Source organism: Eubalaena glacialis, chromosome 3 (genome assembly GCF_028564815.1).
Source record: "Eubalaena glacialis isolate mEubGla1 chromosome 3, mEubGla1.1.hap2.+ XY, whole genome shotgun sequence".
NCBI classification, from domain to species: Eukaryota; Metazoa; Chordata; class Mammalia; order Artiodactyla; family Balaenidae; genus Eubalaena; species Eubalaena glacialis.
The window spans coordinates 48,785,808-48,813,707 of record NC_083718.1 but is presented as its reverse complement, the minus strand read 5'-3'; the positions used below and the strand labels follow the sequence as shown (position 1 = coordinate 48,813,707).

At 31.7% G+C, this 27,900-nt stretch overlaps 1 protein-coding gene and 1 long non-coding RNA gene across 7 annotated transcripts in view; one reads left to right on the top strand and one right to left on the bottom strand.

Moving 5' to 3' along the window:
- Positions 1-26,462, bottom strand: part of LOC133087909 (uncharacterized) — a 50,266-nt gene extending 23,804 nt beyond the window's left edge. The window contains exon 1 of the long non-coding RNA XR_009700468.1: positions 26,381-26,462. This is a non-coding gene — a long non-coding RNA (uncharacterized LOC133087909). The remainder of the gene's footprint in view (positions 1-26,380) is intronic.
- The window catches only part of SWT1 (SWT1 RNA endoribonuclease homolog), a 97,646-nt gene that overhangs the window by 25,216 nt on the left and 44,530 nt on the right, over positions 1-27,900 (top strand). For all 6 annotated transcript variants that reach the window (XM_061185620.1, XM_061185619.1, XM_061185621.1 and 3 more), the window contains 8 exons: positions 294-482; positions 6,410-6,503; positions 13,004-13,149; positions 14,762-14,925; positions 16,307-16,445; positions 20,545-20,693; positions 24,431-24,618; positions 27,334-27,465. In XM_061185620.1, coding sequence (XP_061041603.1) covers positions 294-482; positions 6,410-6,503; positions 13,004-13,149; positions 14,762-14,925; positions 16,307-16,445; positions 20,545-20,693; positions 24,431-24,618; positions 27,334-27,465 — 1,201 coding nt within the window. The remainder of the gene's footprint in view (positions 1-293; positions 483-6,409; positions 6,504-13,003; positions 13,150-14,761; positions 14,926-16,306; positions 16,446-20,544; positions 20,694-24,430; positions 24,619-27,333; positions 27,466-27,900) is intronic.

Here is a 27,900-nt window from a genome sequence, read left to right as displayed (position 1 = left end):
ATGCTATTAAGTATGTGTGTGTATATATATATGAAGCATACTCAAGTTTAAAAAAAAAAAAAGAGCCTTTACAGGTTAACCTAGCTTCTAAACTTATTCTTCTTTGATTTCCAGTAGTATTTATTTTTGTAACATTCTCTTGACATTTATATCTGATTTTAGTTCCTATTTTTATGTATTATCTCTTCATTTAGATTGTGAATTTCTTTAAAACTTTTAATTCTCCTATAGCAGTTTGATTTAGTAGCTCAATACATATTTGTTGACTTCTAAGAAATCTTCTTATTTTTTAGGCTTTGACAGGCTTGTGTTAATAATTCCCTGGGTTGTTGTGCAAGAGCTGGATCGTATGAAGGCAGGAAAATTACTGAAACGTGCCAAGCACAAAGCTATACCTGCAGTTCATTTCATCAATGACAGTCTCAAAAATCAAGATAGAAAGCTATGGGGTCAATCAATACAGCTTGCATCTCAAAAACTTTGTAAGTATTGTTCTCTCAGGCTGCTTCCTGATTAAGATTTGTTTGGATGCTGACTTATTAATGAAGGGAAATGGTGCAGAACTTTAAAAAAAATTAACAGTATTACAGTGTGAAATGGCAGGGCATAGTGATGCTTTGGCATATTCTGTTAGGCTTGGTTTGGAGGCCTTTGATTTTTATTTTTCTGCTTCTCCTAGACCTTCTTAGGTTATGTCCATATTTCACAGAGAGTGTATAGTTCTGTATGCATAGTTGTCTATATTACAGTACTTTGGATTCTTTTTTAAAATACCATGTTGAGTGATGAGGCCAGTAAGTGATCTATGTTTCTAATCATTACTGCATGCAGTTAATATAATGCAGAGGCAGGCACTGTTTTCCTCTGGTTTGTCAGAACCTGTAATAAGGAGGTATTTTTATTATAGAGGTCTATAGATTTTCTCCTGATTTTTTTTCCATATTAGTTTTTTTTTTTAGTCATTTAAAAATCTTAGAACCTAAGTATGTTCTTCATGTTTTTATTTTATTTTTTATTTTTTTTTAACATCTTTATTGGCGTATAATTGCTTTACAATGGTGTGCTAGTTTCTGCTTTCTAACAAAGTGAATCAGCTATACATATACATATATCCCCATATCTCCTCCCACTTGCGTCTCCCTCCCACCCTCCCTATCCCACCCATTGTTCTTCATGTTTTATATAACTATTTGGAAAAAGATCTGTGTGTAAAGCAACACTGTTGCCTCTGCAGAGTTTATACATACATTTAGAGGATATATTTCATTCTTTAAAAATTTGTTTCTTTCCAACTCAGAAATATTTGTATATGTAGATTTATATTATTTTAAATATGGATTTATGTTGTCTACTGTATCCATATTCACCATAGGATATGAAAGAATTCATCTTTAGATGAATCTAATCATGAAATTAACCCTGAGAAGGCTTTTGGCACAGCTGTTTAGTCTTAAATCTTTGAAGAAAAAGGGCCTCTCCCATTAATTCCTTTATTTATTCCCTTTACAAATATTTATTAGCTCTTAGTATATTCCAAATACAATGCTTATGCACTTTGAATAGGAACATCATGTGTTGTTTAAGAGCTTTTAAAGGAAACCACTAAAAAAAAATCACTTATTAGAGTTAAGAAAATATTAAAAATATTAAAATTAAAAACACATTATATTAAATTGAACACCTTAGATGGTCTTTTTTTTTTTTTTTTACTTTCCGTTATGAAAACTTTCAAATGCAGTAGAATAATATAATATAATATAATATAATATAATATAATATAATATAATGTAATATAATGTAATATAATGTAATATAATATAATATAATGAATCCCTATGTACCTCTCACTCATTTTCAGTGATTCTCAACATTTTGTCATTCTTGTTTGTTCTCTCGTTTCTTTTTCCCCTTCTCCCCCAACTCCTGGAACGCCTGTAGTACTTTGGTGTGTGTTGCTAACAGATAGGACTTTTTAAAACAACAGCCACGCAGTTAACAAAACCCCTGATCTAAACCATCATTTCAGTAAAGCCCCAATCCTTAAGAAGAGGTGGGAATTTTTTTTACTCTTAATCTTTTATTGTTTTTCTTTGTTAGTTGATACAAATTGTGTTTTATTATATAATTGTATAGATGATGATAATAGTAAACAACACTTACATGGCCATTACTCTCCAGACCCTTTTCTAAGTGCTTTACAGCTAATATCTCATTCAAACCTTATAGTACTTGTGGAAGATAAATTCTTATTAGATCCATTTTATTGATGAGGAAATTGAGACATAGAGATGTTAAGAACTTGTCCTAAATGGAATATCTATCCCTTCAATAGATTGACTTTGAGACTTATTTTAGAAGAGCTAATTTTAGAATAGATATTTTGGCCACATTTATTATTTATAGATGCTTGTTATGTTTCTTTTGATTTTTCCATTTTTATGTGCTTTTTCGATACTTTGACTTCTTCAGTCTATGCTTTTTGGGTTATTAAGGAGGATAAATCATAGTGGTCTCAAACTTCTGTGCTGCTTCAATTTCTGGGTCTTCCTTGAAATCCATATTTCACTTTAAAGCTTAAATTGGTATTATTTGATCTTTGTTTTGTTAAATTGTACTTTTAGTGATAAGGTTGTAGATAGATTATTTGTGTAATTGTCTGTGTCAGATAAATCCTTTATGTGTTTCATTGTTATCTATCAAACTGATTATTTAAAACATTCTTTATATAAAATCTGATGTACTCAATACATTTATTCTGTTGATAGTGATTTTATGATATCCTTTAGAAATATCCTTAGTCATTTTTATCATAATAAAATTATATTTTATATTCTAATGGTAAATTGAAATTCTTATGAAAAAACTTAATTCAGGATTATTGAGTGAAATTAAAGTACTTGCTTGGCAAAAAGCAAGAACAAAACAGTCTTTACACTTTACATCTGTCGAGCACATTTGCCACTAACTCTAATAATTGCTTATCTTGCTGTATTATTTTCTTTTATGTAATCACAGTATTATAACAATGTATTTTTTTAGACAAGCATTTTCCATTAAAAAAAAGAAAAATGCCACAAATTGAATGCAGATAGTCCATGTTAAAATAGCCTTAGTTGACCATAATTTTAGTGTTGTCCTTACTCTTTTCAAAATTGTGTTTATTTGATGTAGTATGCATTATGGTGAGAAGAGAATAGGATTTGAAATGTGATTGACCTGGGTTTATATGCTGACCTAGGGAAAGTTAAAGGTGAGGAAACTGAGTAAATGAAATGGGGGGAAATGACCTCCCCCTGAAAAAAATGGTTGTGAAGATTGGTTGAGCTAATATATTACTTAATGATTTATGGTCTGGAATAGGCGATAATTCTTTTGTGTCCTTTTACATGGGAAGGTTATACAGATTGATTAGAAAAACTAGAAATCCCTTTCCCCTAAATGGACATAGATTATTAATAGGTAATTCACAAAAGAAGAAGTACAACTAGTCAGTCCTCTGTTCAAGGCAAATATTTTCCTGTCTGTTTGCTGTTTTTAATATTGTTAATTTCTTATGTATAAAGTTTTAGTTTATATCTTTTACTTTTTCCTTCCTTGTTTTCTTTTATTGCTTCTATGTTTAGAAAGCTACTCCTTCCCAGCACTTGATAGGGACACAGTGCTCAGTGCACTGGGAATATGAATTAGTAACTTTTCAGGAGAGCAATTTATTAGTGTGTATTAAGAAGCCAAAAGAGATGGTTCTCTTTCTAGAAATTATTTTAAAGAAATAATCAGAGATGCTCACAGTGATTTATATAAATAATGTTCATCACAGCATGATTTATGCAGCAAAAAAATTGGAAACAATCTGTCTAACAATTGGAGAAGTTACGTATAATGATGTAGCCATATGAGAGAATATTGTATTTTGAAAAATGTTAATGACGTGTGATATTAAAATAAGATTTAAAAGAATATAAAGTGCAATCCCAAATTTCTTAGATTAAGTTAGACAGAGAAAGACAAATATCATATGACATCACTTATATATGGAATCTATAAAAAATTAATACAAAAAACCACTTAGAAATTTGTCTCAGTTCTGAAGGCTAGAAGTCTAAAATCAGTGTGTCAGCAGGGTTGTTTCCTTCTGAGGGCTTTGAGAGAAAGATCTGTTCCAAACTGCTCTTCTTGTCTTATAGATGGCCATCTTCTCCCTATGTCTCTTCACATCGTCTTCTCTCTGTGCACGTCTGTCTCCAAATTTCCCCTTTTTAATAAGAACACAAAGTTCTATTGGATTAGGGCTGACACTAATAGACTCACTTTAACTTGCAAAAAGAATAAAAAGCAAAAATAGGATTTAAAAGAATATGAAGTACAATCCCAAATTTCTTAGATTATGCATATATACTTATAGATGGTGGATATTGGTAATATTGAGCTGATGGAATTTTGAGTTATTTTAATTTTCTTAATATTTGCTGAATTTTCCAGATTTTCTATAATTATTTTATTTTTATAATTAGGTAAAAATAATTAAAAGCAAAAATAAAGTTATCTGACACCTCCCACATGAGACATTTGTTCCATCATTTTTATATTTTCTTTTATTATATTTTTGTTGAATCATTTATCTGCCAAATATTTGTACCAGACACTTCTAAGTGTTGAAGCTGCAGCAGTGAATGAGACATACAAGGCCTGCTGTTGAGAAGCTTTAATTCTATTAAATGTTAAAAATCATATTAACTATAATTCATACAGAATTTATTTTGGTGTTGAATGTGAGTAGAGGTCGTTGCTGTTGAAGTGCCATTTAAGCTGAGTCTTAAGTAATAAATATATGCTACTTAAGGAACACATGATATAAGCATATATTGGGCCAAGTGTTTCATATGAATTTTCTCATTTAATCATCCTGTTAAGCAGTTTGTCCATTATTACATGTCCAGTATGTGGGAAAGCAGGGATTCAAACCCAGATCAGTCTGTTTTCAGAGTCTGTTTTGTTCACTTTTGAATAGTACCTGAGCAGGTGCTCAAAAATATTTGTTGATAAAATATTTCATGAATATTCTTGTAGTTTTAGGTATATCTTCCAGGCCCATGTGTCCTAGAAAAAATGACAGAACAGGTAATCTTGAACTTTGATACCTTTAGAGCATGTACTGTAGCCTTTAAACATCCTTTTTTTGGTCAAATTGAGTTACTAAAGTTAACCAGTGATTTTGGGCTGCCCATTTTGCATTATTGTGGTATTTACTCTGTGAGCTAAAAGAAGGAAAATTGGCTGCTATAATATATGTCTGGCTGGCTGGCTGGTTGTCTGATTAAAGAATCACATCTCCCTAAGGCTCATGCTGTGAGATCAGTTGAGTTCTGTCTAGATTTCACCACGAGATTGTGAGACCCCAAAGAGCTTGTCTTTTGTATGTCCAATTACCTAGCATAGGCACCTGGTGCAAATTAGACCCTATATAAATATTTATTGAATGCATGAATGAATTTTCTAATTTGAAAGTTTAGAGGACTAAGTAACTGTAGGCTAAAAGTTGAGGGGAAAAAAGGTTATAATCTGGGAACAAAGTTGAGGCTCATTGTCCAGTACATCTTGAATTTCAGTGTGTAAGAGAGTTGCCAAGGGCTTAAATCAATCTTTGGGTCCAGGCTCCAAAGATTCTTATCCAGAAATGGGTCTGGGTAAGTACCCCAGGGAGTTCTGAGGCAGGTAGTGTAAGGACTTATAAGAAATGCTGTCTTTGGTCCTATTCCTACACATTACATTATTTTCACAAAAAAACAAACTTACTACATGCTTTAAGGCTTGGAGAATGCTAGAGGACACTCTGTCAGCCACATATTAGCATTTGTTAGAAATTACTTTTTGTATTCTCTGCCTAGTGCCTGTGTTGCCTTCTCCTGTACATCTCTCTATAAATGTTATTGCTTAGAGTTTAAGAAAAAGCAGACACATGAAAGTGGTTCTGTTGCTGGCAGAACAGTTGCTTATAATTTTACAGACCTCTTTTAAGTTGTTAATTTTAAGCATGATGTAATCATATAATTTACTTATGTTAAGTTACTAAGTGACTGAACTGAGACTAGATTCGTAGCTTTTGGTTTCTAATATGGCATTTAACCTACTGATCAGATTTTTTCCGTTGGGTTTATTAATAGGCATATCCTATTCCATTTTACTGATAGTAGCAAACTAATCAGTTTATTAAACCCACAACTATATGCTGCCTGAATTCTAGATCCAGAATTTTCAAGGCATTGTTTTTGTTGTGTCTTAATCTTCCTCTTCTTATTTAAGAAGTTTTCTTTCTTTTAGATGATTTGATTTGTAAATATGGCCTAGATTATTCATACAGTTCCCAGATTTTTAGTGTGCTTATTGATTGTTGCTTTTACTAAATTTGCAGATGGATTGAGCGATGAGAACAATGATGATCGTGTATTAAAATGCTGTCTTCAGTACCAAGAATTATTCCCTTGTTCTCTTGTTATTTTGTGCACGTGAGTTTCATGATCATTTTACTTTTTTTAAAAAAATAGAGACTTATATCAAAGAATTTTTAAAAATCATACTGTGTCCCCCATACCAAGATGAAAAACATACATACTTTTCTAAATCTGCCAGTAAGTATATTCAGTTATATCTCACATTCTTATAATGTGCAAGCTATAGAAGAATGAGATTTGAATCTCATGGTTTCATTTCAACTTAAGTTATATGATATTTAGAAAACTTTTGAAAAAGCAGGGAAAGTCAATTTAACATCCCAAAAAAATAGAAATAAAAATCTGACATTTTTGGTCATGAGGCAGGCAGTAGAGTTAATTAACTAATTAATTAATTTGTGGAGAAGGGCTAAGTTATGTTGCAGTTATATCCTTGATGCCTGTGATAGAGTTAGAGTTGGAATTTTGGATCTACCACTTAATCAGCTTTGTGACCTTGGAAAGTTGCTTAATGTTTCCTCATGTGTAAAATATAGGGAGGATAATAATACCTGTCTTTATAAGGTTATTGTGAGTATTTAGTCAGAAAAAATATATAAATGACTTAGAAGAGAGCCTAGCACATAAAATTATCTCAATAAGAGTTTTTTCCTCCTTCTCCCTTCCTCATTCCATTCCTCCATTCCCAACTAATGTATTCATAACTTAGTTCTAAGGTAAAAGTATCATAATGTTAAGCAAAATTGTATTCATCATGTATGAGAAAAGGCTTTAAAGGAACTGATAAGAGCAATTTTAATTTGCAGTTTTAGTCTGAATTGTATTCACTGAAAAATGGACTTTTTACAGTTTCATGATCATGCCTAAGTTCTCTGAAATGGAGTGATTATAGAAATGAATAGCCATAAGATTTTTCTTGTAAGGGGGCTTGGTCAATTATCATTTTAGCTGTGTTCAAAGATAATGTTATTTTTTTATATTAAAGGAAATAATTAGAGATTTCTATCTCTAGTTTCAAATTAGTTTTTAATCTAGGACATAATATATCATGTTGGAGTTTGTTGAAGGCTGAAATAGAATTAGTAATATGTTAATCATTTTGAATTTGAGATAAACTAAAATTGAGAGATAATTTTTATATAATTGTTATTTTTTTAGTTCAACTTAGAATGAAAATTAAATTGGTGAGATTTTATCAGTTCTCCATTATTTCTGCAGTCACTGTTTTGGAATTAACAGATGTAACAGTTTTTAGTGAAATGAAAATTTGTAGCCAGACTACTTTTAACTGACATCATCAGGCGAGCCTGTTTTTTATTTTTATTTTTTCCTATAAAGTGTGATAATCACACTGTGTTAAGTCACACATACTTAATGTGAGGATACATTTATATTACTTAAATGGATGATGATTATAATAATTAATATTAATAATAGTGATTAGGAGAACCCTTCTATAAACACTATATACTATACCTCATTCTAAGTGCTTTACTCACATTTACAATCCTAAATATGGGCCAGCAACCCCCAGTTAATATCTCCAGTCCACATTTCTCTTCTGAAGTCTCGACTAGTATATTCATCTACTTATTTGATATCTCTGTTTGGATGTCTCATAGACATCTGGAACCTACCATCTCCAAAAATGAACTCCTGATCTTTCCTTCTAAACTGTTCTCCATCTGAATAAAAAGTGCCATCTTCCACCCATTTGCTAAAGCCAGAAACCTAGGAGTCATTTTTGATTCTTGCCTTTCCTTCGTAATCTATATCCAGTTAAATAGCAGGTCTTGTATGGTCTTCTTTTCTTTGTTTACTCTGCCACCATCCGATGTCAAGTGATGTTATTTTTCCTGTTCCTTTTCTGCTCTAAGACCCATTATGCTCTCTACTTCAATACTTACTTTCCATTTGTTTTTCAAAAAGTAATAATGGTATTTTTAATTTTTAAAAAGTTTTGTTATGAAGAATTTCAACAACTTTCAAAGTGATGAAGAGTTAATAAACTCCTAAATACTCAGTTACAACAATTATCAAGATTCTACCATTCTTCTATTATCTGTATTTCCATCTACTCCCTGTCCCCCTATATGATTATTTTTATACAGTTCTTTTTATTTTAAGGGAAAATGTATAATATTAAAATGCCCAAATCTTAACTATACAGTGTTGACAGTGGATACCCTGGTGTAGCCCACATCCCTCTTGATACATAGAATATTTCCATTACCCCAGAAAATACTCTCATGCCCCTTTTGTGCTCTTTTCCTGGTTTCTTAAGGTGGATGCTTAGATCATTTTTTGAGACTGCTGTCAATTTCCCTTTAAGCACTGCTTTAGCTGCATTCCACAAATTTTGATATGTTGTGTTTTTATTTTCATTCAATTTAATACATTTTATAATTTTCAGGAATTCCCTGGCAGTCCAGTGGTTAGGACTTAATGCTTTCACTGCCGGGGCCCAGGTTTGGATTCGATCTCTGGTCGGGGAACTAAGATCCTGGAGCCATGTGGCGTGGCCAAAAAAAAAAAAAAAAATTATAATTTTCCTTATAATTTCCTTTTTGACCCATAAGTTATTTAGATATTTGTTGCAATTAATTCCAAATATTTTCAAATTTTCCAGTTATCTTTTGTTATTGATTTGCTCTTTAATTCTGTTATGACTTGAGAACATAATTTATATGATTTCTATTCTTTTAAATTTGTTAAACTTTGTTTTATGGCCAAGAATAAGGTCTAACTTGGTGAATATTTTATGTGCACTTAAGAAGAATGTATTCTGCTCTTGTGGGTAGAGTATTCCATAAATTTTAAATAGGTCAATTTTGTTGATAGTGTTGTTCATGTCTTCTGTAACCTTACTAATTATCTGTCTACTTGTTCTATGATTACTGAGAGAGGAGTATTGAAATTCCCAACTGTAATTGTGGATTTGTTTACTTCTCCTTTCTGTTCTCTTTGTTTTATTTCATGTATTATGAAGCTCTTTAGTCAGAGGCATACACATTTAGGATTGTCTTCTTGGTGAATTGACACCTTTCTCATTATACGATGTCTCACTTTGTTACTGATAATATTCCTGGTTCTGAAGTTTCCTTTGTTTAGTATTAATATTACTACCCCAGTTTTGTTTGCTTAATATTTATATTGTATATCTTTTTCATACATTTACTTTTAACCTATCTGTGTCTTTATATTAAAGTAAGTATTTTGTGGGTAGCATGTAGTTGGTACTTTTTTTCCATTCTGACAATTTCTGTCTTTTTAATTGATGAGTTTCTACTATTCACAGTTAATTGGTTGGATCAGAATCTACCATTTTGCTAATTATTTTCTATTTATTCAGCTATTCTTTTCTTCCTTTTCCTTTTTTTTTTTTTTGCTTGTATTAATTGTGGTGCCATTTTATCTCCATTATTGACTTTATACCTTTTTGAAAAAACTTTTTAATGGTTACTTCATTGTTTATAATATACAGCTTTACTTGATCATCGTCTGCCTTTAAATAATATTATATTGCTTCATGTGTATTGTAAGGATTTTAATATGCTTCGAATTTCTCCCCCTGTCCGTTTTTGCTATCATTGTCATATATATATTTTACTTTTACAGAAACAATAAACACAATACTTTGCTAATATTTTTGCTTCAGCCATTTACCATCTAAAGCAATTAAAAATAAAGTGAATATTTTAATCTTGCATTCCATTTTTAACATCTTCATTTCTTTTTTTGGATCCAAGTTTCTGTCTGGTGTCAGATTTCTGGTCATATTCATTTTGCCCAAACAACTTTCTTTGACATGTTAAATCTGTTGGCAGTGAATTTTCTGGTTTTGTTTGTCTGATAGTGTATTTATTTATTTTTGAAAGATATTTTTACTGGATGTACAATTCTGGGTTGTTTTTTTTTTTTTTTCTTTTTCTTCTGGTATTTTAAAGGTGTCACTACATTTTCTTCTAGCTTGTTTGGTTTCTGATGAGAAGTCTGCTGTAAATGTTGTCTTTTTCCTCTGTGTGTAATGTGTCTTTTTTTTCCCTCTCATTGCTTTCAAGACTTTGTCTTTTGTTTTTTTAGCAGTTTGTTTTAGCAGTCTTTAGCAGTTATGGCCAGTTGTTTGTGGTAGAGGAGAGGAAATTATCCTGCTTGATATTCTCTGAGCTTCTTGGATCTATGGTTTGGGTGTTCATTTTTAGTTTTGGAAAATTCTCAGCCAAATATTTCTTCAAATATTTCTTCTGCCCCATTCCTTCTTTTCTCCTTCTGCTATTACAGAATTACATTGTAGTAGTAGTCATCCATGATGACTCCAGTGATCCCTGCCTCTTAGTATTTTTTGTTTGTTTGTTTGTTTTCTTTTTTTTTTTTGGCTGCGCTGCATTGTGAGATCTTACTTTGTTCCCTGACCAGGGATGGAACCCAGGCCCCCTACAGTGGAAGTGCAGAGTCCTAACCACTGGACTTCCAGGGAATTCCCTGTGCCTCTTAGTATTAATGCCCTTGTGTAGTCTTTCCCTACATTGTACCAGGATTGGTTGTCTGTGTGACAGATAGCATGCATCAGAAGCGATGGTATGTCACTTCTTAGATTAGGTTATAAAAGACTGGGAATTCCTTCTTGGGCACTCTTTTGTTTCTTCCACCTCTCTTGGGTCACTTGTTGTGGGGAAGCAAGCTCCATGCCGTGAGGAGCCCTGTGGAGAGGCCCACATGCTGAGAAACTGAAGCCTCCAGACAAAAACCAAGGAAGGGCTACTCCCTGCCAATAGCCACATGAATGAGCAGCAATTAAATCTTGAGATGACTGCAACCCCAGGCAATAGCACGCTTCACCTTTGTGAGAGACCGTGAGCCAGAACCATTCAGTCAAGCTACTCTCAGATCCCTGAGCCTTAGAAGCTGTGTGAGATAATAAATGTTTTTTCAAGCTGCTAAATTTGGGGGATTAATTGTTACACAGCAGTAGACAACTAATACATGCATGTATATTGGACCATTTGATATTGTCCAACAGCTCTTATGTATTTTTTTAACCTTTTATTCTCTTTTTGTTTCAGTTTGGATAATTTCTTTTGACCTGTCTTAATGTATGTTGTTTCTTTCCTCACTTGTGTTGAGTCTATTGAGGAGCCTGCTGAAGGCAGTCTTCATTTCCATCTGGTTTTACATGCTATTCACCTTTTTCATTAGAGCCTCTAACAGATTAATCAAAATTATTTAAAATTTCCTATCAGATAGCTTCAACATCTGTGTCATGTCTGAGTCTGGTTCTGTTGATTGCTTTGTCTTTTGGCAGTATGTTGCTTTTTTTTCTGGGCAGAATTTATATGCAGATTTTAGGACTCACCTTCTCTGTGGTTTCCTCCCTTCTTCAGGTTCCCCCTTAACTTTCTATATGCTCTGGCCAGTCCTGAACATTGCCTTCTGACATTTCAAGCCATAAAGGCTGTGGCTTTCTGTTGTAAGGCATTGATGAATTGGGGAATACCCTCAGGCAAAAAGATAGAAAATTGTAGCTCTTACCAGTGCAGCATCTGCTTCTTGAATGTAGATTCCCCTCCACCTTCTGCCTACATTTGATTGCCTTCTAGTGCCTTCAAATAGGGTTTTTTTTGGTTGTCTTTTTTTGTTGCTTTTGGTCCAGATTTTCTAATTCTTGTTGTGGGAGGGTTAGTCTGACCAAGCTACTCTGCCATTAACAAAAGCTGGAAGCCTGCTAGTTGCAAGAACAACAGTTTGGTAAACACAGATCTGATCATGCCATTTCCCCATTGAAGCCCTTAAATCTCTTTCCATTTATTAATGTTCTTGCCTTTCTCTGTAGCCACATAAACTGGTCTCAGGCACTATGCTCTAATCATACTGGCTCTTTCAGCAAATAGCAAATTCACATCATTTGTCTTATGCTCACCCTAAGTAAATTTATAATTGCTTACCCTGTGTAAATTATTTATCTTATTATGGTTCTGTATGTTTATTTATCTTGGGATGATCATAGTCTTGTGTTCAAATCCATCTCCCACTTACCAGGTATACCTTTGGACAAGTTACTTAACCTTTTTATACCTCGGTTTCTTTCTTTCTTTTTTTTTTGGCCATGCCGCCTGGCTTGTGGGATCTAGGTTCCCCGACCAGGGATTGAACCCACGCCCTCAGCAGTGAAAGCGTGGAGTCCTAACCACTGGACCCCCAGGGACTTCCCATACACCTCAGTTTCTTATGTGTGAAATGGGGATAAAAATTAGTACCACTCCTACCTAAGAGGTTTGTTGTGAGAAATAAATGGATTGATATATATATAAAGTGCTTAGAACAGTGCCTGGTACCTGGGAAACATTCAATATATAATAATAATAATTATTCTCAAAAGCTCAGATGATTTGATTTTAGTGTATATTTATTTATCTTCTATATTAAAAAAATTGTTATCGTTTGTTAATATATATGCTGAGAATCACCAACCTCTGATTAGATTCCATGTGTTTTTAGTTGCCATGTGATTTATCTTATAAAAAATAAAATATTTTTTCTTCCTAACCCAACCTTAGGGATGATAGAAATTTAAGAAACAAAGGCCTAATAAGTGGTGTGAAGTCACTCAGTAAAGAAGAATTGAGTGCAGAATTATTAAACTTATCTCTGAACACAGTTGTATGTCATCAGCCTTGTATATCTAAACAACAATTGAAAGCAGGTAGTATTCTTACTACAAATAATTAGAAATATATCTTATTTTATGTACTAAGAATATTGATAACAGTTGGAATTAATAGTAAATTTTTATTTTGTACATTGAAAGTAACACTGTTTGGAGTATTTTCTGGCACAAATGGTAGAGATGAAAGAATATTATAATGGTAATCCAAGAGAAAATATAACATTATTGCCTTCTACATATACTTTTACAAATTAATTTGAATTTTTGTCTGTACACTCACATACATTTTTATATACTTATAATCACTGTGTGCATCCTATTTTTTACCTCAGAGTATACCTTTTAAATTAATAGTAGCTATAGGAAATATTCATTTGAGGTAGAGAGAAATTTTTAGTTTATTTTAAAAATTAGTTCCATATTCATAACTTCTATTAATACAGTAAAAACTCAGTAATAGAGAAACTTGAAGGACTCTAGTAATAATTTTTTTTAAAAATTTGAACGAATATTTAAGAAAGCTAAAGGCAATGCTGCTGTTTTATCTCTTTTTTTCCACCAGAATAATCTGTTCTATGGCTTGATATTTGTTGAACTATATTAAATCTTACAGAATTTAAAAATGCATCCCTCCATTTCCCTCTGTGGGAAAAATAATTATTGAAGTCTCTAAAAGCATATGTATATGCTTCATGTATTCATATATCACATGCTACTTATTTGACCTTTTTGGTAATAAAATTTCTTTTGTCATAATATTCAAAATGGCATTTAGAGGGAGTGACAGAATATTCTAGTTTATGGTTTTTCAAGGGAAACATGCGTTTGGTTTGCCCATTATATTACTGTCATTTTAAATCCTTGGTTTGTATTTGTAGAGATAAGCCCCTTAATACATTGAATTTTGCCATAAAGAAATTGCAGTTGTTTGCAGGTGTCAAAGTAGTAATTATATTGAAATAATATCAATTAAAATAATCAAAACTTATTTTAGAAGGGGAAGGCATAAAGGTGGTTAAGTCAGAGCTTTTAGTCTTTTCAAAGCAATTTATTGATGTGAGTTGCGATTGGAAGAATATATTATCTTTGGAAGAAAACACATTTTGATCCATAGTTCTTGGTTTTCTATTATAAATAGATGCAAAGCATTATTTTAATTTTTACTTTTTTTGAAAATAATAAAATTTAAATTTTGGTTAAAATATCACACACATTTCTCAAATTTCTATTTTAGTAAAAACATTTCGTCTCCTTTTGTCAAAAGATAAAGCTTTTGCTAATGTGATATATTTGAGTCTAAAACAACTATACTAGAAATAAATGTTTCTAAATAGTGTTTTTTTTTTAATTTTTAAAATTATTTATTTATTTATTTATTTATTTTTGGCCGTGCCGCACGGCTTGCGGGAGTTCCTCAACCACGGATTGAACCCGGGCCATGGCAAGTGAAAGCCTGGAATACTAACCGTTAGGCCACCAGGGAACTCCCATGAATACTGTTTTAAAAATAAAGTATTCATTTGTTTTTTAGGATCGAATACTAATTATATCCATTAAATGTTTATTATTTATGGCCAAATACTAATTATATATGTAAAATATTTACTATTAGTGTCCTAAATAAAGCCTGTAACTATTTGTTTTAAAGAAGCAACACCTTTAGAGAAGAGCTGTGAGGAGGAATCTACAAACTCTGGACTATGCATTCTACTTGAAAGCATTGTATCTGATCTCAAAAAATCTCTTGGAACAGCTTTATCTTCAATATTAGAAACAGAAATGAAAATTGCTTTTGGAAACCTTTGGATGGAGGTGATTATTTCAACTCTTAGTTGAAAATTTCCTTTTTATTGCTAAAGATTTATTACCTTATTTTAAGAAATATTACTTATATAAGATGTGTAAGCTTTATTGTAATAATCTACATCACATTATATTTTTTTCTTGAAGTTTTTGGAATAACTCTTTGAAAGCTAAGTGTTGGGCACTTCCTAAAGTTTAGGACTATATTTTATCATTCATTTTTCTTGAATTTTATTTTTATAGAGCAGGTTCTTATTAGTTATCTATTTTATACATATTAGTGTATACATGTCAATCCCAATCTCCCAATTCACACCACCACCATCACCCCCACCCCCCCTCTTCCCCCCCTTGGTGTCCATCCGTTTGTTCTCTACATCTTATCATTCATTTTTTTCAGTGAACAAATATTTATTGTGTGTCTACAGTGTATCAGACACATTGCCTCCATGGAGCTTAAATTGAATTCAGAAAACCTCTCATTTTAAGTTTATTTGAGTCAAAATGTCTAGTATAGGGAATTACCTTAGCAATATGCTTTCAGAAAGAGAAGTTAAATGTTGGCTTATGTCATGTAAATATGAGAATCAGAGTATAAATTTGATATTAGTAAAATATTTTGAATTTTCTTTAGATTCACATCTTTTCTGCAATCAGTAAAACACCACATTTGGCAATAGTGGCCTTTTTAGTTTAGTTATAGTGTTTGTTTGTTATTCACATTTATCATTAGGAGAAACTTTGTTTCCCATCAATTGTATCTCTTCCCAATATTCAGTGAGATTCTAATATTTGCCAGTGTGGCTTGATTATATTATCAAGTGTTGAACCAAGATGATGAAGAATGATCAGATTCTTCTAGGAAGGTTGACGTAAATTAGATTTCATAATAGAGTCTAGGAAAGTCATTGCATATGAACGATTCAAAAAAGGGTGTGCTGACATCTTGTAGTACTAAATAATCAATCTTCTTTGTAAACATGTCTTTACAAGAGTGTAGCAAGTGTCAATTATAGTTGACAATTTTTTTCTATATAGATTTTTTTCTCTAGTTTTATGAAATAGATTGATTTCCTCAAAGAAGTGACCATGTTGAAAAGTAGATCGACAACTTTTGCTGATTAGAACTATGCTTCTTCTGATTAGAACTGTGTTTTCTTTTTGCACACATAGTTTCTGAAGCTATAAGGATTAATACTAATATGAATTTTACAAAAGCAATTTGCAGTGGAATTAGCATTTTAAGATTGTGATTGGCGTTTAATAAAACATCTTTTAGTTTAAAAAGAATTCAACTATGTTTTGCCTGGAAATGTATGTAGGAATTCCTAAATAGGTACTTTTAAATAATAGGGATAATAAATAAATCAATGATGCTGTTTTTTTCTAGGTGCTGTACTTGAAACCACCATGGACTTTAATACATTTATTACAGTGCTTTAGAAAACATTGGTTGGCTGTATTTGGATTAGTTATGGAAAAGAACTTGCTTTTAACTGTTGAGAGCCTATATGAAAATCTCTCTAAAGGTTTGAATCTTTTATCTTGTCTTTGGAAGTGTTCTATTAAAGTCAGACTAATAGATATACTCCATAGAATGTGAAGATGAATTAATAAGAGATCTGTCAATTAGTTCTTAACCATTTATACTTCTAATTTCTTAAGGAAATTTATGGCAGCTGGATGAATGGATGCAGTTCCTAGAGCTTGTAACTGTTAATTGTATCATTGTTGATGTTCCTGGATATTGTGAATATATAATTTTTAATAATGTTTGAAAACTTTTTAAAGTTTATTTAGGTATGCAAATAGAATTATGTGGATTTTTTTTCATTTCTCATCGTGTTTAACACACAAACTTTGACTACATTTCATGTACTAATTTAAAAAATAGTTTATCAAGGTTTCTATTTAAAATACATGGATAAGGAATAGGAAACCTTTGGCTTTGGTGCATAGTGAATTTTAGAACCAAGACGAGACTAAAATCAACCACTTAGTTGGTAGTTTTTAAACTATGTTGCACAGAACCTTCTTGAAGTGCCTCTGGAGTTGCCACAGATTGGAGGTGGAAAGGTTGATGGGGGAGCCTGATAATAGCGGGCCTTTGGCCCTCAACCCCAACTTTAGCCATTCAGCTTTCTTTTGTTTGTTTATATATAGAGATTCCATGTATGATTTAAAAAAAAGTTTTTCTGCTAAGAAGCAAAAGATGTGAAAAGCACTGGTCTAATGTTATTAAAGTCTGTGTTTTATTGATATGATTAAGGAAACAAGACTTGAGAGGGTAAGTGATTTGTCCAAAGTGAACAACTAGATTTGTCTTGCTATACCTTTAAAAAGCAATGTATAACCATTGTTAGGATGTTCAGTTGGTTCTTGACTTTTCTTAAACTTCTAACGTGAAGTGATCTATTCTGTTTATTATTTTATGTATTAGTTATATCCTGTCTATTTAAAAAAAATAACTGAGTATATGTGAGCCTTTACATGACCACCTGAGTACAGAAGGTTTTAAGTTAGGCTTTAAGGTACAAGAGCCAGGTAATGAAGAATAAGAAAGATAGTTTTACTATAAAACATGTGAAAACAATTGAACACACTTGAACACAGATTTTGACACTAAGCTTCCTGGAAACTAAGATAAAACAAAAACATTCTATGGAGGGGTATGCCAGTTCTCTCTCTCCCCTCAAGTATAAACTCTTTGAAAATGTTTTATATCTTTAAAAACTTCCCCAGGGAATTTAAAGTACCTAGTCAATACCTTATGACTTATATATGGAATAAGTCATAAGGTGTACAGTCAATACCTTATGACTTATATATGAATATCTATTTTTAAAAGCTACTGATTTTTTTAAAAAAGACACTCTTTCCAGGCATTGATCTTTAACTATGGAAAATATTTATTGGGGTATTATTATATAAGGAATATATATATATATATGGAATGACATACTGGACATGTCTCCAAAGCAGTTTTACAAGATATATAGAAACATTGTCCATATCTTTTACTAGGGGCATAATTTAGTTGGTTCTATCAAAAGAGAAAGTCCATAAATCATCTTGAACAAGATTTTCAAAAATGGGATCTTGAACAAGATTTTCAAAAATGGGATCTTGAACAAGATTTTCAAAAATGGGATCTTGAACAAGATTTTCAAAAATGGGATATATAGTTGCCATCTTCCATTTGTCCGTTTTTCCAGGGCTGGGCACTGTTTTGCTCTTACACACAGCTTAGAGATAGTAGTCAGCAGCTCTATTTCTTTCTAGTAACAAGAAAACTGAAGAGACGGTGACTGCTCCTTTTGCTAAAAACTCATTTTGAGGATTATTGTGTGCATAATTTATTGATCCTTGATCTAGAAGAATCTGATGCCTAATATTTACTGACTTGTGAAGAACACATAATAGAATTATAAAAATGCCTTCTGCTCTAAAATAATTTTGAATTAGAAAAAATCACAGTTTATGATTTTATTTACAATCTTTTAATAGTATCCTCAGCTGTTGAATTATACATGTGTTTAACTACAGTATACCAAGCATGTATCTTTAGATCAATTCGTAGAAAATTGTGTAGAAGATGAGTAGTAGCTTTTTCTGACTTTGTAGTCCCTATTAACTTTAACCTAAATAATTATTGATCTTATATAAGCATTAAATTATTTCAACTATATGGATTTTATGTTGTGTCTAGGTACGGAATTGATCATTGTTATTATACTTTTGCCCATAATCTTAGTAAAGAATTCTTGTAAGACAGAAATCAAATGATTAATTCAAGGATGTAAGCCCTACCAAACATAGCCTACACTGGAGAAGCACCCTTAAGAGAAGTTGTGCCCAACTTCTTCTGAGGAGGAGATTTACCTACATTCTGTCTTCTGTAGCATCTCTCATCTCTTCTTTTCCCACAGGAATTTAAACTAGTCATTGATTTGAAAAATAACTAGAAGTGTTTTGTAAGGAGATATACTGGTTGTTTGCTTGATAAAATGGAAGCCAGAAGCTTGGCTATAACCATCACATTAGATTAGAATTTCTGAATTTGTGTAATTAATTATGAAAATCTATTTTTTATTTTCACTTAACCTTTCAGTGTTTCACAAGCAAATACTTGTTGTGTAAGTTATACAGAGAAACTCTTTATTTTTTTTAACTCATAGTGCCAGTGAAAAACCATGCCAGTGTTTCAGAATATAACAGAATCTCTGAAGCTGTGAGCATTAAAAGAAAACAAAACAAACACATTGTAGCATGGTTATTTTAAATGCCTTCGAAATCTATTATATAGTATTCTGTCTTAATAATAGAAATATTTTTTTTCTGTTCTGAATTTTTGTGACATTAGAAAGTTATTCAACTTCATTGTTCATAACTTTTTGAATCTGAAATTATTGTCACCACTTCTCCCAGTTGGTTTGAGAATTTAATGTAGGCGATTTTAGTTCCTTGAGAGAAAATTGTTATATCTTTAAATTATTACTTGTAGATTAACTCACTTTGCTAATTTATGGGGGAAAAAAATTCTACTAGCGTCTCTTGCCCACAGCTCACTGTTACCCAAATTGCTTATTTTTCGCTGAGGTTATATTGTGTCCAGAGAGAACACATTTTCAATAAATCTAGTATTACATTTCATGTAATGAAGTTTGAAGATAAATCACTACATGATAACTGAGTTGATTATGAAAGGTTCTGCATATAATTTAAGTGCTTACCACCAAAATGTTACTCTATGATACCTCAACAGTAATATGTATACAAACAACCTCAGTTTTGAAAATCTGTAGTTTAACTCGTTTGGTGGTTATCTCTTTTCTGAAGAGTTTAATGTTCTTTCATTTTCTTTTACTTTTTTTAAATTGAAGTATAGTTGATTTACAGTGTTGTGTTAGTTTCTGGTGTACAGCGGAGTGATTCAGTTATATATATATATGCATATTCTTTTTCATATTCTTTTCCATTATGGTTTATTAAAGGGTATTGAATATAGTTCCCTGTGCTATACAGTAGGACCTTGTTGTTTGTCTATTTTATATATAGTATGTTGCACATTTTACTTTTACTTTGAAGTTGACCTTGTTGAGGGACATTCTGGAATCTGAATATAGTCTCGGTATCCAGGACCCACAAGGATAGTAAAATTCTCAATGCTCAAGGCCCTTATATAAAATGGTATAGTATTTGTGTATAACCTACACACATTCTCCTGTATACTTTAAATCATCTCTAGATTATTTGTAATACCTAGTACAATGTAAATGCTATGTAAATAGGTGCCAGTGCACAGCAAATTCAGGTTTCACTTTTTGGAACTTGATGGAACTTGTTTTGCCAAATATTTTCGATCCATGGTTGATTGAATCTATAGATGTGGAACTGGTGGATATGGAGGGCAGGCTGTACAGAATACCAGTGTCAACCCCAAGAACTTTGTCTAAAACTAAGTCTAATTGTTGCTTTTTACACAAGAGAGATAAATTAGGAGTGGCCTATAGGTGTGAATGCGTACTCTTCTTAAATTTCATAATTATTAGATTGGTTTTCCAAAAACATTTTTGTGTTGTATACTCATTCTTACATATTTTTTCCTTCTTAATTTTCTGTTACCAGCTAACAATGCAGTGGATTTTACAACAGTGAAATTCCTGCTTCAGGATTCTGAAAGTTTGCTACATGCTTTCAGTACAAGGTCAAATTATGATGGTATTCTTCCACAGGCCTTTGCTCAAGTAAACAAACTACTCCAAACATTTATAGAGGTAAGATACCTTTGGAATGCCACTTAGAGTAGCTAATCACATACATTCTAAAAATGTATTGAGCAGACAACAGTAGGTAAAAGATTTTAACTTATTCTAACATACTAAAAGCATTAAGTAAATATTAAGTGAATTGAATGGCAAGTAAGCAGTCCTTATTACAAGTTGTAAAACACACATCCTCTTGTGGAAGCAGTGTCACAGCAGTTGTTGGGATTTTATATTATTTCATTTATGAATAGAAGAAAGCTATGCATTGTTGCTGACTACTCATTTTTCAGTGCTCCTGACCAGTGGATCACAACATGCATCAAGATACTTTGGAAATTTTTTAAACATGCAGATGCCAAGCCGCTCTCAAACTTTACTGAATAAAACTTCTGGCAGTGGTGCCCAGTAATGATTTTGTTCTTGTTTCATGTTTTATTTTGAAATAGTTTCAAACTTACAAAAAAATTACAAGAGTAATACAAAGAATTCTCATATATATCCTTTACCCCGATTTCCCAATGTTAATATTTTATCACATTTGCTTTATTGTTTTCCCTGTCTATCTACCTGTCTACTTATCTATCCAAAATATTTTTTCTGAACTGTTTAAGAGTATGTTGCAGATATCATTCTCCTTTACCCCTAAATATTTCCGTATATATATATCCTAAAGAATAAGGATATCTTATGTAACTAGTATAATTAATCAGAAAATTAATATTGACATAATTAATTATCTAACCTGCAGACCCTATTCAGACTTTGCCAATCGACCTACCAGTTTTTTAACAAGTCTCCTCATATGAGTCTTACACAGTCCACCTAGCACTGATGGCCTTTTTGCCCCTTTAAAATAACTATGGGAGTTTTGTCCCTGGTAATACTGTATTTCTACAGTCTTCTAATTTCAAATCTAGAAAGTTCTGGATAGTTTATATGCCCGAAATAGCTCAAAAAACTCAGCATCACAATTCTAGATAAGCTATTAATGGTACTTTCATCTAGTATGTATATATCATATTCTTTTTTTCTTTGAGTTATTGAATTGGCCAGGTTTTTCTCAATGATTTTTTCTGGTAACATAGGTCCCACTACTTATGAAGTAATGAAAGGATTAGATGATATTAAACTTAGTCATAGTTGGTGAGGAAAGAACTTACTTGCTTAAGAGAGTATCTTATGTAGTAAAAGAAGCATCTTTTTGATAAACTCATAGGAAATATATGATAATTCTTGAGGAAAGAATTGATTTAAGGGGTGAATGATCTTTTGGTTTAAGATGACCAAAACATCAGTAGTTATATTTTTCTATGGCAACTGTGACTTTTAGAACCTTTAGTAGGGAAGAATGGACCTGGGAATGTAGGAGTTGCAGCTTGAGTATTGTACTTGAATTGTGTAGGGGAAAATACATTATCCTTTTCCCTCACAGAACTGAGCCCTAAACCCCATCTTTACTGAAACAAACATGGTGAACAAGATGAAAAGTTCACGATACTCACAGGCTTAGCAGTTTTTGAATTAAAATTATTGAGAATAAAAAAAATTAGGATTGAGATAAAAATGTTAATGAATATCAAGATTCTTTCATCAATTGGAAACCTAGCAATGGGAGTTACCATGAAAATGTGATGTTAAAATTTAGTGTTGTTTATCACATAATGGTATGCCTATGATATATTGCCCACTTTTAAAAATATTGAATTATTACTTAGTAAGTTATTTCGTCTTGGATCCTGATTTTCCAGTTGTCACATTAGTAAGCTTCAAGAAGGCAAGTGGCAAAGAATCTAGTATCCTCATTAGTGCTTTTCCCTCAACACTTGGTGTTAGTCTGATTGCTTGAAACAACCTGTGTTGTTTCCACAGTTAAAGTGTTGCTTTATTTTCATAAATAAAGCATAAAGTTAAAGTGTTTCATAAAGTTAAAGTGTTGCTTTATTTTCATGCTTGAAACAATTCATTGTCCAAGTCAGCCAGGAACATTGTGATTTAGCTTGGGCTTTTAAAATACACTTTCAATAGGGTTTTGTTTTGTAGAATACATTAGATTTGATATATGACCTGAATACTTAGTCATGTGTCACTAACATGAGCAACAAAAAGAAATAGATTACCTCCAGGAATAGGATATCTAAATATAGTAACTATAAAAAAAAAAATCCCCCGTATCTGAATTTACCAAGTGTAGAAAATCTGGAAAAGAGAAATATTCATTATTTGTTTGCTTCTGAGAAACAAAAATGGAAAGTTAAGTAGCATCATTTTCCAGATTTTTATATAGATGGGGTAGAGGAAAGGATATATATTTTTTTCTTTTATAAACCTTTTAACCACCATAAAAAAAAAAAAGACTTGCTCTTCCAGGAGATAGAATAATTAAAATAAGTCTTGTTAATAAACTTTAGACTTGTGTGCCTCAGACTTCCCATGCTGACTAGTTGTGTTTTTACCTTCTGGTTATTTAACCTCTCTGAGCCTTAATCCCTTCTTTTGTAAGAAGAGTATAATAATCTCTGCCTCAGACCTTTCATGACAAATAAATTAATATTTGTAGAGCACTTAGTGCCTAGCACATAGTAAGTGCCATATAAGTGTTTGAAAAAGCAATCCATTTGCATAGTTGTATACACTACTGTTTGAGAGCTGAGGAAAAGCACTGTGTGATGAGTAAACACATTTATTTCAGAACAAAATACATCTTTCCATTCATGTGTATTTATTAAGTTCATAATTAATGTAAACAGGCAATTTTCTTCCTGCCTCAAAAGAAATAAAAGGGAAATATTCTCTTTATAGTTGGAGAGAGATTATAACCCCATTCATAGACTACTGAAGGTCAAATTCTGTTCATGCCTCTTAGCATCTGTGTGACCTTGCATGAGTTACTTATCCTTTCTGTGCCTCAGTTATAAAATATAGATAATCACAGCATCTGCTTCATAGAGTAATTGTGAGGATTAACTTTATATCTATATATAAAGTTCTAAGAAAATTATTAGTAAAGTTCTTAGAAAATTCTTGTACATGAGAAATGCTCAATAAATATTAACTGTTACAGTTTTAGAAATTTCCTTTTTTTAAAATTTGATAAACATGAAACTAATAAACCATGAATAATCCATGAAGCTAACCTTTGAAATCATACTTTTATCAACAAAGGAAACCTAGAGATTTTATTTAAGTTCACAAAGAAGTTATAGTAGTGCCATGTCAAAAAACCCAAGTTAAAATCATAGTTAAAACTTTTTTTCCATTCTATCAGATATATTTTTCACCTAAGTTAATATTTTCCCCCAAGGTGATTTTTTAAAAAAATCACTTGAACCAGTAGTATCACTCTTTTACCCTGCTTAAAAATATGCTCAGATCTATTCTTAAATACTTTTAATTGGTCATGCTATTTACTGTACCATCTCCTTCCATCAACTATCAAACTTCTTAAAAGAGCAGTCTCTAACAGTTGTTTCCATTTCTTTGCTCACTTATTTCTTAATCCCTTACAAGTAGAATTCTACTTCTATACTCTGTAATAAATAGATTGGAAATATTGTTTGATATAAATGGAAAAGGAAATTTTTTTTAGCTCTGATGCTATTCTGGGAATATTCTGTGCATAATCAAGGACAAAGAATAATCAGCACTTCCCAGAAAGCTAGAACATTTGTAAGCAACAATTAACATTCTTTTTCTCTCACTTACTAGTGAAGGACTAGCTGCATATTATGTAATTCTTATTTCCCCAGGTCAAGGCAAAACTTAAGCAAAATCCTTCAAAAAATACAGCGGGTAAAAGGCAAGAAGATAATTCTTTGATGAAATCTAATAACCAAGAAATCACCGTTTTCTCAGGTTCTCATCTTCCCCAACCCAACAGGCATCAAGAGATCTGGTCTATCCTAGAGAATGTTTGGATTACAATATATCAAAACAGGTACTAAATTTCCAAGAATTTTTGAGTTTTAGGGTTTTCCATCATTCCTCTTATTCATTAAATAGTTAGTGTTTGGGTTGTGAGTTTAACAATATAGTTTGTACTAGATTATCTTAAGAGGGCCTTTTGTCAAATTTGTACCCTTAGAAACAGTGATGCTTAACTAGGGGTGCACATCACAATTATCTGGAGAGTTTAAAAAATATATATGCCTAGGTTCTAAGAAGTGCTGATTCAGTAGGACTGAAGTGAAGCTGAACTAGTGCTTCTCTCCAGGTGATTCAGATGTGAAACCTTGATGAGAATCATTGCCTATATATGTCAAAACCAATGAATAGTCACCAAGATTGGCTAAACGAATTAGCAGGATACAAAGCCTTAATAAGATTTAAAATAATGTAAAGAAAACATCAGTCTGGATTAGGGAAAATTCATGTAAAATGTTTTTAAAAGAAAGATAAATACTTTTACTTAAAACGGAGAAATACTTTTATTTCATACACATGAAGTATTATGGTCTTGGTAAAATGAAAAGATAGAGACCATTTGTGAGTAGTCTTTAAATAGGCTGCTGCTAGAGTAACTTAAAAAATAATTGAAAACAACTGGTTTTAAAGTAGGCTGACGCTCCCTTCCATACTTTTCCCCAAGCCCATAGTCTTTATATAATTAATATGTTAATCTTACTATATGCTTTGTAGTATGATTTTGTCTCGAGGGCCCAGTTTGTTGTTTTGGATTAAGATCATTTATCTGTTCTAGTTGTCTACAAGAGCAGCAAAGTAATATTAGCACTCCACTTAAACATCTATTCTCAATCAGTCATAGATTTGGGACCCATTTTTAGTCCTTGACAACAATTAAAAATTTTTTTCAAACAAATATGTAGTCTGTTATCCTAAAGAAATAACGATATCTGACATGTGAGGTAAAGAAAACAATATTTAAAATTTTGTATTTTCATATAAAGCAAAGGTTTTGTTTGTTTTGTCCAGTTTTAACGTATTTTTAATGTTGTGGCTTATCAGATATTTTTGTTATCAGAAAGTTGTATATGCCAGAAATGATCACTTTAAAAATAAAGTAGTTTAAAACAATATCTAAGATATTTTAATCTTCCTTTCATTTAGAAAACATTTGAGTACTTTATGTATCTTAGAACTGACCTATAATATACATACATTTGTGTTGGATGTTACAGAGTTCTTGGTAATTTCTGGATAATCGACTTTACATTATAGTACTTCAGTAAGTGAAAAATGCCTATGTTATTTTATCGGTATATAGTTTTTAAAGCCTACTTCATTGTTTCCCATGCCTGGTTGTGTACCAGAGTCACTGTAGAACTTCTCAACATATTCATGCTTGAGCCTTTCACATAGAGATGCTCATTTGAAGATCTGGTAGGCCCTATGCACAATTTTTATAAAATAAAAATAATTTTTATAAAATGAAAATAATAATTTTTATAAAACTATTATTAGAGCACATATGCACAACCTTAAAGAGGTTGGGGTTAGCAGACGTAAGCTTTTATATATAGAATGGATAAACAACAAAGTCCTGCGATATAGCACAGAGATCTATATTCAATATCCTATGATAAACCATAATGGAAAAGAATATAAAAAAAGAATGTACATATATGTATAACTGAATCACTTTGCTGTACAGCAGAAATTAACACAACATTGTAAGTCAACTATACTTCAATAAAAAATATTGAAAAATAAAATAAAATAACAGAAATTTATTCACTCACAGTTCTGGAAGCTAGAAAGTCTGAAATCCAGGTGTCTGCAGAGTTGGTTCTTTTAGGAGGTTCTGAGGGAGAATCTATTCCATGACTGTCTCCTAGCTTCTAGTAGCTGCCAGCAGTATTTGTAGTATATCACTCCACTCTCTGCCTTTGTCTTCACGTAGGGTAGTGCCCACCCTAATCCGGTATGACCTCATTTTAACTTAACTAATTACAAAGATCCTATTTTAAATAAGGCCACATTCTGAGGTTGTGGGTGAACATGAATTTTGGGGCGACACTGTTCAACCCATACAGCATATGTTTTGATTTTTTATACGGTTGTTATTATTTGAGTACATTTTATATACCTTAATTTTTCTGTTTCATAGATGGCATAAGCATCATTTTAATAGTTGTTTGGTCTTTCATCAGGTGGCTAATTTACTATTTACTTAACACTTTTTTTTAATATTGTTGAACATTTAGGTGATTACTAATTGTTACCCAGTTATGAATAATTGTTAATATGTGATAGATTTCTAAAATTGGAATTACCAGAGTAAAGTGTATGAACACTTATAACATCCAGTTTCAGCAAACTCTAAATCTGATGTCTGATTTTTTTTCTTCATCCTTATGTACGGGAGTACTGTCAGTACTTACGTACTGACTTGAATATAAATTGATATTATTACTTCCCTTCCATCTCTTATGGTCTCTTAGAGTGAAACATTATTCACATAGCTTTTACAGTATTACTTTAGATTAGACCTGTATAGTTGTTGATCCATATCTTTTGCATGAATGGTAGCCTGGACATTCACAAGTCACTGTCTTTTATTTCTAATTTAAATAAGTTAGCATTATGAGAGATGAGTTATAAATATTACCTAATTTTATACATTAGAAATTGAAATACTTGAATTACACTAAATGTGCATGTGTACCTATGAGCATTTTTTTCTCTATTTTAGCATGGATGTGTTTCAAAGATTGGGCTCAAATTCAGCTCTGATGTCTTCAAAAATAGCATCATTTGAAGAAGCATTTGTATATCTCCAAAAGTTAATGGAAGCTGTTAAGGATATTCTTGAAGGAATTCAGAGGTAAATACTAACTAATTTTAAAGTTTATTACTTTCATCTTTCTTTTAGGTTTATCAGCTTTTTCAGAGTTGCTGGGAGTCTTCCAGCAAGTTTTATAAACTAATGGCTTTTAGATTTAACTTTTTTCCCTCCCTTGCAAAGAATCCCTATTTCTAATTTGGACCACACAAATGTTTCCACTTTTTTCCTTTCTAGAAAAAAATAGACCAGATTGTAAGCTTCATAAGGAACGTTATTTTCTTTATTGCATAACTATAGCTCCATGAACAGTGCCTGACACATAATGGGCCCTCAGTAATTACTTGTTGAATGAAAAATATGTGTTAAGGTAATTATCACTGCCCTTTAAAAACAAATATATGTTAATGTTTGTTAACATGATTGATTTCATCCAATACAGTCTCACAGTACCACAAACTGGAAAAGTTTGAGAAG